Raw genomic sequence first — 16,654 nt, forward strand, 5'->3', positions numbered from 1 at the left:
CGCTGCTCGAAAGCTTAGGCCTTATTTTCAATGCCATCTGATAGCCGTGGTGAAAACTTTTCCCCTACAGAATATCCTTCACAAACCTAAATTGTCAAGTCGACTAGCCAAGTTGAAATGAGTGAATTTGACATCGAGTACAAACCCAGGACTGTGATCAAATCGCAAGTTTTTGCCGACTTTGTGGTCGATTTTAGTCCCGGACAACTGCCTTTGGCAACCAAAGAAGTGGTGATGGTGTCGGAAATGACATAAGGTGTTTGGACCTTGTTCATGGACGATGCTTCCAACATGAAAGGGTCCGGGGTCGGTGTAGTATTAATTATGCCCTCGAGAGAAACCATGAGGCAGGACATAAAAACTGTTCCCTTCACTAACAATGAAGCCGAGTATGAGGCTTTGATTGCAGGACTTGAAATGGCCCGAGGACTAGACTTTAAGGTCATTGAAATCAAATGCAATTCCCAACTGGTAGTAAATCAGGTATACTGTATCTTCGACACCAAATTCTGCTCGCACAATTTAGGGAATTGTCAATCACCCACATCCTGAGAGAGGAAGATGCAGAAGCAGATGCACTGGCAAATCTTGGCACGTCTACGGAAATGAAGGGATAAGATTCTGGTTCGGATATATAACTCAAGCATTCGGTATTGGATGTGGAAGGTTATTATGAAGTAAACGTGACCAATTTTGTCTGGGATTGGAGAAATGAAATCATCGAGTATCTTGAGAACTACAAACTGCCAGAAGATCCAAAGGCATCCCGGGCACTTTGTACCAAAGCAGCTCGCTATAGTTTCTGGGGAGGCCAGTTGTATAGAAAGTCATTCCAATGCCCGTTGGCCCGATGTTTAGGAGCCTCCGAGGCTAATTATGTCATGAGAGATTTGTGGAAATCATTCACGCATAGATTCATTGGTGTTAAAATTTGTTAGGGCAGGATATTACTGGTCTCGGATGGAACAAGATGCTAAGGCGTTCGTTCAGAAATGTGATGAGTGTCAACGCCATGCGCCGCTAGTGCACCCACCAGTAGAGCTACTGCACTCGATTTTATCCCTGTGGCCCTTCATGAAATGAGAAATGGATATAGTCGGTTCGCTGCTACCGGCTCCCGGCAAGGTACGATTCCTTCTGATTTTAACTGATTACTTCTCTAAGTGGGTTGAAGCAGGTCCTTATCATAAGATCAGCGAGCGCAAAATGGTCGATTTCTTGTGGGGGGAACATAATTTGCAGGTTCGGAATACTAGAGGAGATAGCCTGCGACAACGTGCCACAGTTCATAAGTGCAATGGTCACAAAAGTCCTTGAATATTTGAGAATCAAAAGAATCATATCCTCACCATACCATCTGAGCGCGAATGGCCAAGCGAAGTCGACAAACAAGGTGATCATTCAAAACTTCAAAAAGGGATTAGAAGCAGCCAAAGGCAAATGGCCCGAAGAGTTACCGGGAGTGCTATGGGAATACCGGACAATGGCCAAGTTGAGCACAGGAGAGACACCTTTTTCTCTTGTATACGGAGCAGAAGCCCTGATCTCGGTGGAAGTGGGAGAACCTACCATGAGATATTTCCGGACGGACGAAGAGATAAACAACGAACCATTGCTAGTCAAATTAGAGTTGCTTGACGAACATAGGGACTTGGCGCACATAAGGATGGTGGCCTAAAAACAAACAATGGAAAGATACTATAATCGAAGAGCCTATCTCTCTTATTTCAAAGTAGGAGACTTGGTTTTAAGAAAAGTGTCTCAAAATACCCGAGAGCTCAATGCAGGGAAGCAGGGTCCGACGTGGAAAGGCCCCTACCGGGTTTCAACTGTCACCGGGAAAAGATCATATGAACTGGAAAACCAAGACAGAGTAAAGTTGTCAAGGAACTGGAATGTGGCGCACCTTAAAAGGTACTATTGCTGATGTGCACCACTTATATTGAAAGTATGTGCTGCACTCTTTTTCCCTTCGTCTAGATTTTGTCCCAATTGGATTTTTCTGGCAAGGTTTTTAACGAGAAAGCAACGGAAAGCATACTATGAAGGAAACACCATCAACAGAAATAAGACCTTTAAATGACAAGGCATGAAAACAACAAACCACTACGGGATGGTTGGATAGTCTTTGGCTCGATAGCAAAGTTCCTAACGGGTAACAAAGCTTGCTATCGGACCAAAAGCTATTCGACCGTTCATGAGTGCCCCTTCACTATAAGCCACTGGGGGTGGTTAGATTATCTTTGGCTCGGTAGAAAAGTTCCAAATGGGAAATGAAGCTTGCTATCAGACCAAAGATTATCCAATCATTCACTAGTGGAATCTTCAAAGGAGCAAGACCTCCAGTATTCCAATTCGGATTCTTCGCATTCGAACACTGGGGGGGGGGGGGGATGATATGAGAATATGGCAACCTAATTTGCACAGCGGCCTGTACTACGAAATTTGGGAACAAAAATGTGTCAATGGGACCAGAGACTGCGCAACCAACCCTGTAGAAGTTAGCGACAAGTAATCGCTATTTCACTAAGTAGTACAAGTTAGCCACAAGTAATGGCAATTTCACTTCCAGTAAAGCGAATGCTTATGTATTTTTGAGTATAGAAGGAATAAAATAAAGTCCTTTTATTTTTATCTTGTTTCTTGTCCAAATTATGAATTAGTTTTATCATTTGAAAGTTAATCAAGTACTTCAAATGCTAGTGTCGGACTGAACATGTGACGTCCTTTTCAAGAGCACCGTAAACATAAGAGGGCCCTCTCTTATGAAACACTCACTGTAAAGGGTTGTTTTTGGAAGAGTTTATGCTCGGAACCCAAATGCTAACGGGAAAAAATGCACTCACAGCCTTTCATAATTCAATGCAAAAAAGTAAACTTTGTGTAATGCTTAAATAAAAAGCACGTTTATATAACAAACATGCCAAGTAGCACAAGTACAAAAGTATGAAAAGAAAACAACAAAGGAAAGAGAAAGCCAAAAACTAAACTACTGCATCCCAGAACTCAGGGGAACAGAAGTATCTGCGCCGCAAGGAGAAGTTGGTAGATCTGCTATCGACTCGGGATCTTGGCCTTCATCATTATCCTCTTCAAAGTCCTCCTTAGATCTCAAGAACTCAAAACCGAAACTAGATGATTTAGTTGCATCGGGCCGAGCTAGGAGGCGCCTTCGGGCAGTTGACTCCACCTCTCGGGCCTTAGCGATTTTGGTATCAAAATAAATGAAGCCCACTTTGGCCTCATCCAAGGTTTTTCTCCTCATGCTATACATAGAATGTGTTTTCTCAATAATGATGGAATCCACTTGGCACTGGAGTTCTGATTTAAGCCGATCAACTTCGGTTGAAAGGCTATCTCGCTCGAATCTTGTGTCCCTAAGGCTGAGATCAAGATCATGGATAGTATAGATATGAACCTTATTGTGTTCCATGACTTTCTTATACTTCTCCTCCATATCGGCACACTTCTTCTCAGCAGCAGCAGCCTCTTTAGCTTTGGAGTAGCAGGCTACCTCCAAGTTATTCAATCTCACAATAGAGGCAAGCTCGCGCACGACAGCAGCAAGAACAACATTTTGGACCTCAGACAATATAGTCATGGATTCTTGAAATTATACACGTAACTAGGAGGCTTCTTAGCTAAGGGCCATCACTTCTTGCTCGCTCTGCTGCAACCGAACCTCTAATTCTACGCTTTAGCAGCTTGCGCTTTCACTATCGGGAGGCGAGCAACAACTTGGTCCCTCTCGGTCAACAGTTGATCCCACTCGGACGTAAGCTTTTCTTTATCAAGGATCAACTTCTGAAGGCCTTCAGAAGCAAGGAAGTTGGCATGTGAAGAAAAAACCCCAAGTTAGAAATCCTGTCATAACAAGTCAAGAGAAAACAGATAGTAAAGACAACGAGTACCATAACGTTGTTGCGTTGTGCATGGAGTTATTTATCATACACTCTCCCAAAAGAGAGTGTATTTTCTTCTTGTCTTTCTCTGAAGCCAGCGGCTTCAAGTAATTGGCGAGCTCCACCGGCCGGAACATCATATGGCACTCGGTAAAAACCGAAAGGGAGACACTCCTCCTCCCCCGGGGATCTGCAGAGGAGGGCGAATAGTTTTTCCCCAAGTTCCCATGGTCCGGGGACTGGGGAGAAGGGACATCCTCCTCTCGGGTGTTCGCGTACGGTGGGGGTGATGTAGCAGTTGCTTGTGACGAAGGTATGACCAACGTGGAATGTGATGAAGCTGATGGTGTTGTAGGTTTAGAAGTAGTTGCAGCAAAGGCAGTGCTAGTTATAGGTTGCTCATCAACCAAAGACGGAAGATGCCCGGTACTCAGCCTCATAGTACTAGGATCAACAGTCAGGACTGGAAAGGGAGAATTGGCGTTCTCCACTAAGTCACACTCTCCCCATAGTGCTTGGGCATCGTCCCTAGTTGGGGTTATATGCTCTTCAGATTGAGCATTTGGTTGAGTCGATGAAGGTCATTTTCTCCTTTGTATGGATGCCCCTACATCACTGGCTTCCCCATCATCGTCAATCACCACATTGACATCGGCTGGCTCGGGTACGACTTTCCTCACCTTTTTATACTTGCCCTCGGCCGAGGAAGAGCGCCTCCTTTGTGGTTTCTTACTCTCCGGCAGGGGACTTTGATAGGAAGCAGGGACTAGAAACGAATCCGGTGGTTCCTATTCGGGTGAATGCCTCCTTTAGTAACCTCGTAGCATCTACGGGATCAGCCAAAACATCCTCCTCGGTGATGGTAACGGAGCCCTGCGGGACACCTAAATTCAACGGAAAAAGAAGTTAACTAATTTTCTTATACACAAAAATGGGATAAATAAAGGATAAGTTTTGGCCTTACAATGATATTTGGCCATCCACCCGTATTTGGATGCCAGTTCTTTCCACCGGCGGGTCTCAGGCTTGGTAATGTCTGCAATCTTCTGAACCCACTGGTCCAAGCCTTCAACCCTTAGCGGTGTCCACCGAGTTGCTAAAATAGTGAAAAGAGAATGATCAGTAACATCATGAAACAACCTTTTTTTTTTAGAGAAAAGGCAGGTTTTAAACTTACGTGTACTAGTCCATGACTAAGGGAAAGATGGAGTTGTGACCAGAATGATATCCTTGGTGGCAACAAAAATGAACCACACCATCCACCCACCGTCGTTGTCGTCATCCATGCTGGTGAGCAAAGTATGGCGGCCACGTTTGCTAAAGTTTATTACTCCTCCACGGAACATCTTGGGGGAGTAGAGGTTAATCATGCGAGCCAAGGTGAACTCTTCCTGCATCTTTTGGCATAGCCACCGTAGAGAGGTTGCCATTCACCACATCGAACGGCCTACCTATGCCAAACAAATCTGGTATTTGTGGCACAACTCCGAAATCATGGGGTCAATTTTCCTGCTCAAAGAAAATGCACCCAAAGTAAATTGGTACGCATAAACGTACATAAATCCCTTCTTAGTGAAGGTTACTCTCTCCCCCTGTTCGGAAGCGATGATGTTCAAATCATGGCAATGTAAGAAGGGTATGGATGGAAGAAGGGTACACGCCAACAACTCATGTACGAGAACTTGTAGAAGGAAACTTCTCTTCGAAGTCCTTGGTTGTGTTGAGTCTTCTGGGAATGATGGTGCTCACCGTATGAGGGGTATCATCATCTGTGTTTTCTTTTTTTAAGAGAACTTGAGTTCTTAGAGGTGGAAGCCATAGTTAGCAGAAGGTAATGAGAGTTCTTTTTAAGAAGAAGATTAAAGAAAAGTGAAAGCAAGAAAGAGTTGAATGCAAAGAAATTGAGAGAGTTTGAAGAACTATGAAGTGTAAAAGAAGAAGAATGAGGCGTATAATTAAAGAAATAGGCATCTAAAATCTTGACCATGATTACCTCGCGAACTAGCAAAAATATTGCTAAATCGTGGTTTGACGCGTGTCGAGGGCATTAATTGCAGAGAGACGTGCATCTAATCAAGCGTCAGGAACTTTCAGAAGGGACTATCTGTATAGGGTAAAATTGGTTCATATTAAATACTCAAATAATAGAGCGACATGTAGAACCGGAGACCGACGGAAAACAAGGCAAGTGGAAACAACAACTTCTGTGGGCACCGGGGAGACCCAGAAAGGAATATTGCCAACGCGGACAAACTAATATTTGCCATGCAATGACATTCAATGAATAATATTTCTCAGTATTAATTTGTAAGGCCCCATAAAAATTTCACCTAGAAGCCGGGTTTCGTGATGCCAAGGCGCGGTACGGACTTTCTGGGTTGAACAGTGTGTTGGAGAGTTGAAGAAAATTTTTGACAGAGCAAGGCATTTCTGCGGTCCACTATGCAACTGCAGAACCACTCTGAGGGCAGCAGATCGGCCGCAGAGTGCAACAGAAAAATGACCAATTTTGGAGGTTCATTTTAGGTCCATTCTGTGACCGCATAATGCTTTCACTGGGTGCACAATCCATCACAGATCCAACATAAAATTTTCTGGAGGGGAGTTCTACGGTGCATTATATGACCTCAGACCTGCTGCAAACCTGACCAGAACAACCCAGTTCTTGACATCACTTCTACGGCCCATTTTGCGGACTGCATATCTGTTCTGCGGTCCACTCTGCGATCAGAGAGCTGTGTTCGGAAGGTCTATTTTCTTGTTTTTATAACCCAACCCTACTTCGGTATATAGACGTTAAGGACCATTTGATAAGAAAAATCTGATATTTTGAGAGTGAAGAAGTGATCTAGAGTGAGAGGGGGTTCCTAAACTAATTGTTCCTCAATTCCTGCTCAAGGCTTGGAGGATTAACAAGGAAAACTCACTAGGTCTTCATCCTAGAGGTAAGATTCTACTCCCTAACCCTCAATTTCGGGATTTTACTAAAAATTAGGTAATGAGAAAAGCAATTCTTGGGTGTGGGAGTTGTTCATTATGCATGAATGTACTATCAATGTTTGTGGGAAGATTGTTGAGCTCAATTGGGTAGACTTTGGGTAGCAGGATGAAGGAATCCACCATAAGAGGACCTTGAAACCTTAATGCACACCTAGTGCTTGATAAAATGCTCAAATGAGCTGGAACCATGAGCTCCTTCCTAATTGGTGTTCAATTTTGTTATATTTCCAAATAGATCGAAGTCGTTAATATTTCAGGAATATTGTAGTAATGTAAGGACGCTCAAGGCGAGGTATGTTGGCTAAATCTCTCTATTAGAATTAGATGCCACGTTGTTTTGTAAGCCCCAGGTTGATCATTATAAATGTGACTATTCCGAATACTTCTATCTTATTGTGTTATCCTTCGGGAATGTGATCTAAGCATGTGCTGGGTGTGATCATGTTATAACTTCAAGACGTGATTCTAATGAAAGCTATTATGTCAAATCGTGTAAGAAATCTCATTGTGCCTAAGACTCTTATTTGCTCACATGTGTACTTAAAGTCTTGAATAGAAATGCCTTGTTGTTAATAACCCTTGGCGGTGTTTGAAAGCAAAAGAAGTGAGCATGAGATATGAAACATGACCAACGTACCGAGAATGATATTACAATAGAGGCCGCTTGTTACACCCCTAAGTTTAACAACCTTGATATCGTTATATATATATTTGATATGGTATTTTGAGTGGAACGTTTTTTTTTGTAAAAAAAAATGATTTGAAAAATATGATTTTATATAGTTATTAATATTAATACTTTCGAATATGTTTTAAATTATACACATAATATGAGAAAGTTTATGAGATTTTTATTATTGTAAATATAGAAATTATTTTCTCACAAGAAAAGAAGGTTATATTTTTACCATTTTAAGAATTAAGCGTACGAAAATTTTTACTCTTTATATGAGATTAGAAAAATTAGAAGTTGAGAAAATATATATATTTTTACATGGATATTTTAATAAAATAATAGTGTATGTATTTATTTTATATGGTACCACATGTCCATGATAGCAAGTTATATAAAGTGTGTTAAAAGTGAATAGTATTTTAAGTAATTTGAGACGATTCTTAATTATGTGGGTAATTGGTTATTATCTAAAATATTTTGGATAAGAACATCACGTGGCAGATTTTTCCTTAGCAAAATTTGTGACTCATGCATTTATTAAATAGGTGGTATGATCAAAAAGGGACTTTGATGTCTGGGAGAAGTTTGATGTAAGAATTACTTTAGTTATGAACTTATAATTGTGCCGAATTAAGTTACCATCTCCAACTTTAGCTTTTGCATCCTCACCATTCAAAATATTTCTACGGAATTGGATAAATTCAAATCTGGCTACATCACTGTTTTAAGAGCTTAACTAGTCTATCTTTCAGCCTCTAAAGGTTTAGTAGCCTAGAAGGCACCATATATATTTGTGCACAGCCTGGTGAAATGAATCTCTCTCGTAATCCATTCAAAAGTATGTTATGTGGACCAGGGTATGGGTGACACATGTGCGTGTAAGGTTTGCATTTTCCAAACAGATTTTGTTTAGAATATGGGGTGGACGAAATATTTAGGCATTACTTTGAGGATACAGCTATCAGTAATTCAATCAATTGAGCCTAATGCCAATCATTCGAGGTTAGACGTTTACGAAAAGGATTTACTAGTCGTAGTCATCAAAAGAGTGAATTGAGGTATGTTAAGGCTAATCCTTCTTTCCTTTTTGGCATGATCCAAGCAACGATACGTAAACGTAATGCTATTCCATAAGTGGTTCTACTCTTAGCAATTAAGGATGTCCATATTATTCATTCCGGTAAAGTGATATTCAAGCATGTCTAAGTATGTATTTAGTCCCTATTGAGGTATATGATAGAGATGTTAATGTTTATAATATGGTAATACATGCATATTCATTTACCACCGTGCTACGGACTGTCGGGCAGTTACCACCGGTTGGGCAGTTATGTATCATTATTTACCACCGGTTGGGCAGACATGCATATTTATTTACCACCGAGCTACAACCGGTTGGGCAGTTACATATTTACCACCGAGCTACGATCGGTTGGGTAGTTACATATTTACCACCGTGCTATGGCTGATTGGGCAATTATACATCTACCACCGAGCTACGGCCGGTCAGGCAGTTACATATTTACCACCGTGCTATGGCCGATTGGGCAGTTATACATCTACCACCGAGCTACGGCCGGTCGGGCAGTTATGTATTATTATTTACCACCGGTTGGGCAGTTATGCATTAACCACCGAGCTACGGCCGGTCGGGCAGTTACCACTGATCAGTTGGGCAGTCATGCATCATATGATGTGGATAATAGTCTTAAAGAGAAGCATTGTATATATGTCAGTATAATAAGTATGCATATACATCGGCACTTTAGAGATTCAGGTTGATTCTTATATGTCTTTAATTAATGTTGACTTATTGTTATGTTTCAGTTCTGCCTTACATACTCAGTACATTATTCGTACTGATGTCCTTTTGTTGGGGACGCTGCATTCATGCATGCAGGTATAGATAATCAGTTTGACGAGCCCTCATAGTAGACGAGATTGGCAATCAGCAAAGGATCGGTAAGACTCCACCTCATTCGGAATGCAGCCGAGTCTATGAGTCATCGTGTCAGAGTTTTTCTATAAACTTATGGGTAGGCCGGTACCTGTCCCATTTGATGTCAAATAATCTTAGAGGCTTTGTAGACAAAGGTTCATTTTGTACAGTATGTCAGAGGCCTTGATGGCCCATATGTATTCATCTTTTAAGAACGATAGTTTATTGATACCGTGTTGCCCACTTATAGTTATACATTACGAGTTGTGGCCATGTTAGCCCATGATAGTTACAAAGAAAAAAATAAGTTACAGAGTGGTTCGCTCGGGCCAGTGCGGCACCTGGTGCCAGCCACGCTTCCCCAAGTTTGGGGCGTGACATCGCTAGTGCCAATGAAATGAAGAGAAGTGTAAAAGACATTAAAATGAGCTGCAAATTCCTTAAATAATAAATGCTTTGGGAGTATCCTTTAGTCACCGAGGAAGGGTAGGTTAAAAATAACTAACACCAAAACTACACGTGCTGATGTAGGAGTGAGTGAGGGGTAAAATCCCCGTGTAGGGTGGTGAGAGTTTTCCCCAAATATGGGATGCAATTGATGTGTTGAGATAATTCCCCTTAAATTGGATGAGATGATTGCTAGTGGAATGTGAGGTGACGTCGACCCACACGGCATTGTGGTGAGACGGCTTAGTCGATCGGACTAAGATCGAACGCCATGCCGCGCACATAGTGATATTGTGAGTGGACGTCTCAGGCGAGATCGCTTACTTGATCGGGTTGAGATCGGACTCCGTGCTAAAAGCACGGTGGTGTATAGGTACTAAAGATCTCCCAACTTAAAATATTGAAACTTGCTTGAAATTTATTCTTTCTCCTAACTTGGTACTTTAATATTGATGACACCCTCATTGATTTCATATTTCCTTATCATTGTACTGTTACTCGTTTCTATTGAGGGGGTGTTTAGTTTTCATACTAGTACTATTCCATATGTACTAACGTCTCTTTTGCCGGGGGCGCTGCATTTTAATGGATGCAGGTGGTTTCACATCGGGCGGCATTGAGTAGTGATAGCAGTACACCCTCTCCTCAGCTGACTTGGAGAGCCCCACTTTATTTCGGAGTCCTGTATCTTTTATCCTTTGTACATTGCATTTTGAGGTTTAGCCGGGGCCTTGTCACCGGTATTGTCATAACACTCTTTGATTTCTGTTAGAGGCTCCGTAGAGAAGGTGTGGGTTGTATATTGGTGTTGGGAAAGTCAAACTAAAAATGTTGTATTTGTATCACATTTTCCACTTCAAACTATGAATGTGTAATGTATTTTGAGACTTATAAATGAAGTAACCAATGGTAATGAAATGGTGTTGTTCAAGTGGCCTTCTTACTGTTTGATTAATGAAATATACCTTCTCTTTATTCTTGGGTCAGTCGGGTAGATGGCATTGTGCAGGCTTGCTCGACCGGGGTATCTCGGTTGAGCGTCGGTCGCACTCCTCGAGGTCGGGGAGTGACATAAATACACAATCCGTTACAGAGAATTTTGGCATTCATAACCTGTCATTACACATTCATCAGTGGCCCCCATAATTATCATTTAAGAGGGGCTTGATCCTAGGACCTTGTTCCCTATGAGTAACTATAAATAGTGACTTCAACGGCCATTGTAAGGGAGGAAAATTCTGACAAACTTATGTTATAGATTGTTCTATGCTCAATAATACTTTATTTTCAGTCTATTGATATTCTTATTGCTGTCTTCGAAAGCCTTGCTCCCGAAATCAAGTTGTTTGCTGTCTTATCTCGATTGTAACACTAAGTCTTGCATTTTATTTAATTTATTTATCATTTTGGGATCAAATCGATTCGCTTATCTATAAACTATGCTATAAATTCAACTGTACCATTTTACCGGTAAACAAATGATGTGCAATATGTAAACGGTAAAGGAATACTACAAATAAAGAAGAAATGCAATAATCAAATATCAATCCATTGCGGCGCGCAACCCGATCCAAATAGAAATCACATAACGGCTCTCAAGCCCACATCAAAATCTGATTGACCAAACCAAATCAGTAACCAGCTCTTGCAGATCTCACATCAACCAAAAACCTTTTGGTTTCTCACAATCCGCGTATACACCCTCAACAAAGAAAATGAGAGGGTGACCCTAGGGGGATAGATCCATATCCACACGCATCACGGAAAACTCACGAGCTGCACGGACAACTCACGTGCTAATAATAGCAACCGCCTGGGAAACTCACATGCTGCACGGACAACTTACATGCCAATAATATCAATTTTTGGATCAGCACGGACAACTCATGTGCTGCACAAAACATTATTTTAAATCTATTCAATTTGAATTGGTATTTTCTCCCAACCGTAAGACCCAATGATTTGAATTGGAGAAATTCGGAATTTTTGTAAAAACTTTTCTAAAACAAAAATTGAGGATTTGAAGGTTGATTCGAGGTCAAAATTGGATAATTCTGGTATTATTGGACTCATATCGGAATGACTATTCAGAATTTGTGAGTTTGGTCAGGTTCCGAAGTGCGGGTCGGGGTTAACTTTTTGATTTTTGTTAAAGATCTTTGCTTCATTATTTGGAATCAATTCCTATGACTATTATTGATCATATTATGTTCTTTTGGCTAAATTTTGGTCGTCCGGAGGTTGATTCACACGGGAAGGGCTTGTTCGAGGAGTGATTTGTCTTGCTTGAGGTAAGTATCTTACCTAAACTTGGTTGAGGCACTAGTTGTCTGAGTTATTTATGATAGCTACGTGTTATGGGTGCGCATATGTGTGGGGGTTGAGCCCATGTCCGAGCACCGAGGTATTTATCCCTGCTCTGGGTAGTGCATACGATGACCTGATAGATCATTTATAGTTTTGCCCTTCATTTCTATGTTTGGAGACCTCGAATAGCTTGGTTAAGCATTCTTTGATTTGCATGCACAGTCTGTGTCTTTTTTCGGAAAGTTTTTATGTGAAAAAATCTATGAAAAAGTATAATTTAGCCTTAAAAACTCATTTGAGTTGACTACAATCAACGTTTTGTTTATACGAACCCGGATCAGTATTTTGACGATCTCGATTGGTCCGTATCGGAAGTCCCTAACTTGATTTAACGTAATTTGTTGAAAACTAGCAATTTAAAGGATTAAAGAATTCCTAAGTTTGACCGTAGGTTGGCTTTATTGCTACCGGGTTTAGATTTCGATTTTGGAACTTGGTATAGGTTAATTTAAGTATTTATGACTTGTCTACAAAGTTTGAGGCAAAACGGAGTTAAATTGACGTGATTCGGACGTCCGGTTGTAAAACTACATGTTCTTGAGTTTCTTTGAAAATATTATTCATTTTAATGTCCGATTCATAGTTCTTGGTGGTATTTTGGTTTTTTTATCGTGCGAGTGAATTCGTATGATGTTATTACACTTGTTGTCATCCGATTCCTGAGATGTTGTGCTTCGCGATCGCGAAGGCTCTCTCGCGATCGTGAAGGCTCTCTCGCGATCGCGAAGGCTCTCTCGCGATCACAAAGAGGAACTGGTCTGGGGGATGAATTTACTTTCCGCGAACACGAGGAGTTGGTCGCAAACGCGGAGTAGTGGGGGGTCTACCCTCCGCTAACGCGACTTGTCCTTCGCGAACGCGTAGTGTTAGGAGGGGGAAACTCAGGAATTGGACTTTTCTCTACACGAACGCAAGCCCTGGCTCACCAATGTGAAGGCGAGGGGGCTAAGCCTACGGGGACACGTAGAGTTCTTCGCGATCGCTATGGCTAACTGGGCAGTGCTCTTCGCGAACGCATCAGGTGTCTCGCGAACGCGATGACCACCTGTATCCCAGTCATTTAAACTTCTAAAAATCGAGATTTCACCCATTTTTCACTATCTTCTTATTAGAGCTCGACCTAGAGGCGATTTTAAAGAGAAATTTCATCACTGTTTCAAAGGTTAGTATACTTTAAAAAAAATTCTTCCATTTTCATAAACACCCATTGATTTCTAATCTTAATTTATGCTCTTTCATGGTAGAAAGTTAGGGATTTGGGTAGAATTGGGATTTTCGTAAAATTTAGATTTAGACCTCAAATTGAGGTCGGATTTCGAAACTAATTACATAATGAGGCTCGGGGGTGAATGGGTGATTGAGTTTTAGTCCGAATCTCGGTTTTTGACCAAGCAAGTCCGGGTTTGACTTTTGTTGACTTTTTCTGGAATCAGTAAAGATTGAATTTTTTTCACTCGTGGGTAATTTCTGATGCTTATTTTGAATTGTTTGAAAGATATTTGGTTAGATTCGATTGCTTTTTAGGGAGTTTTAGAGGAAAGGTCCTGGTTGAGCTTTTATTTGATTGCGGAGCGAGGTAGATGTCGTGGTTAAAATTGACTTGAGGGATTTAAGACTTTTTACCTATTTGCTACGTGTTTAATGTGTGGGTACAACGTATATGTGAGGTGACGAGTACTTATGCATTATTGTTGGGTTAAAGCATGCGGGTGGAACTTGTTTCTTTGTCATTTATTGCCTTTTTAATTGTGATATCTATGCTTAGGTTAGGTTATTACTTATTTGATCACTCCTTCTATAATTATTGTTTATTCATTAATTGTTGTGTATTTTGGACATTAAAGTTTCGTACCTTGCCACCATATTTGACGTTTAATACAAATCGCTGCATTATTCAATTCCTGAATCTGTATTATCTTTATAAGGAAGAGTGTTAAAGCACAAAGGGAGTGTCGTGCCATTGCATTTACATCATTTAATGATTATTACACAGTGAGGAATAGAGTTCAAGCACGAAGGGTGATGCCGTGCTATTTTGGTTGACAAATGCCAATCGATTTGATGAACCGGGTATTCAAGATCTATTTGTATTATTTTGTGATTGTATTCATTGATGATATCTTGATCTACTCCCATAGTCGAAATGAGCATGAGTAGCATCTTCGGATTGTACTTCAGACTCTGGGGGATAGTCAGTTATATGCCAAGTTCTCAAAGTGTGAGTTTTGGTTAGATTCGGTCGCCTTTTGCGGCATGTTCTATCGGTAGAAGGCATAAAGGTGGATCCTAAGATGATTGAGGCAGTTCAAAACTGGCCTAGACCTACTTCAGCTACAGTTATTCAGAGCTCCCTGGGTTTGGCATGATATTATCGCCGGTTTGTGGAGGGGTTGTCATCCATAGCAGCCCCGTTGACTAGATTGACCCAGAAGGGTGCTCCATTCAGGAAGTCGGATGAGTGTGGGTTGAGCTTTTAGAAGCTCAAGACTGCTTTGACTACGACACCAGTGTTGGTATTGCCCAAGGTTCAGGATCATACACGGTGTATTGTGATGCATCTTGTATTGGGCTCGGTGCAGTATTGATGCAGGATGTCAGCATGATTGCATACGCGTCATGAAAGTTGAAGGTTCATGAGAAGAATTACCTTGTTCATGACTTAGAGTTGGTAGCCATTGTTCATGCGATGAAGATTTGGAAGCACTATCTTTATGGCATGTCATGTGAGGTATTCACGGATCATCGGAGACTACAATGTATATTCAAGCAAAAAGATCTCAACTTGAGGTAGAGAAGGTGGTTGAAGATATTGAAAGACTATGATATCATCATTTGTATCATCCCGGGAAGGCCTATATGGTGGCCGATGCCTTGAGTAGAAAGGTTGTGAGTATGGGTAGCCTTGCGTATATTACAGTTCGTAAGAGGTCGCATGTGTTAAATGTTCAGGCTTTGTCCAATTACTTTGTGAGATTAGATGTTTCAGAGCCCAGTTGTGTTCTAGCTTGCATAGTCTCTCAGTTTTCCTTGTGTGAGCGCATCAGAGAGCGTCAGTACGATAATCCCCATTTGCTTGTCCTTAAGGACACTGTGGTGCCAAACAGGTTACTGTTGGAGATGATGGGGATGCAGGGTCGTCTTTGTTTGCGTAATGTGAACGAGCTTCGTGAGTTAATTCTTGAGGAGGCCCATAGTTCCCGGTATTCTATTCATCCGGGTGCCACCAAGATGTATCAAGACATGCGGCAACATCATTGGTGGAGGAAGATGAAGAAGGATATAGTTGCATATGTAGCTCGATGTCTGAATTGTCAGCAAGTAAAGTACAAGGATCAGAGGCCTGGTGTCTTGCTTCATAGGCTAGAGATTCCTGAGTGGAAGTAGGGGCGTATCACTATGGATTTTGTTGTTGGACTCCCACAGACTCAGAAGAAGTTCGACGCGGTATGGATCATTGTGGATAGGTTGACCAAGTCAGCACATTTCATTCCAGTGGAAGTTACTTATTCTTCAGAGCGGTAAGCTGAGATCTACTTCTGCGAGATCGTCCGTCTTCACGGTGTTCCCATGTCTATCATTTTTAATCGAGGTACGCAGTTCACCTCGCACTTCTGGATGGCCGTACGGCGTGAGTTAGGCACACTGGTTGAGTTGAGTACAACATTTCACCCCCAGACGGACAGACAGTCCGAGCGTACTATTCAAATATTGGAGGATATGCTTCGCGCTTGCGTCATGGATTTTGGGGGTTCTTGGGATCAGTTCTTGCCGCTTGCGGAATTTGCCTACAATAATAGCTACCAGTCGAGCATACAGATGGCTCCCTTTGAGGCATTATATGGGAGGTGGTATCGTTCGCTAGTTGCATGGTTCGAGCCAGGAGAGGCTCGGTTGTTGGGTACCGATTTGGTTCAGGATGCCTTGGATAAGGTCAAGATTATTCAAGACCGACTTTGCACCACTCAGTCTAGGAAGAAGAGTTATGCTGACCGTAGAGTTTGTGATGTTGCATTCATGGTAGGAGAGAGGGTATTGCTTCGGGTTTCACCCATGAAGGGTGAGATGAGGTTCGGGAAGAAGGGCAAGTTGAGCCCTAGGTATATCGGACCCTGTGAGATTCTTGAGCGAGTGGGTGAGGTGGCCTACAAGCTGGCATTGCCACCTAGTTTATCAGTAGTCCATCTAGTGTTTCATGTGTCCATGCTCTGGAAGCATAACGGTGATCCGTCCCATGTGTTAGATTTCAGCTATGTCCAATTGGACAACGATTTGACTTATGAGGAGAAGCCGGTGGCTATTCTAGCTCGGCATGTATGGTAGTTG

The 16,654-nt window shown here is 41.7% G+C and overlaps 1 protein-coding gene and 1 long non-coding RNA gene across 2 annotated transcripts in view; both read left to right on the plus strand.

The window, feature by feature from the left end:
- Window positions 1-9,772, plus strand: part of LOC138908733 (uncharacterized) — a 174,955-nt gene extending 165,183 nt beyond the window's left edge. The window contains exon 2 of the long non-coding RNA XR_011415136.1: window positions 9,479-9,772. This is a non-coding gene — a long non-coding RNA (uncharacterized lncRNA). The remainder of the gene's footprint in view (window positions 1-9,478) is intronic.
- Window positions 9,773-15,223: 5,451 nt separating this feature from the next.
- Window positions 15,224-15,715, plus strand: LOC138907644 (uncharacterized). Its single transcript, XM_070198248.1, has one exon. The coding sequence runs from the start codon at window positions 15,224-15,226 to the stop codon at window positions 15,713-15,715; it is 492 nt and encodes a 163-aa protein (XP_070054349.1).
- The last annotated feature ends 939 nt before the right edge of the window (window positions 15,716-16,654 follow it).

Source organism: Nicotiana tomentosiformis, chromosome 3, assembly GCF_000390325.3.
Source record: "Nicotiana tomentosiformis chromosome 3, ASM39032v3, whole genome shotgun sequence".
NCBI lineage: Eukaryota > Viridiplantae > Streptophyta > Magnoliopsida > Solanales > Solanaceae > Nicotiana > Nicotiana tomentosiformis.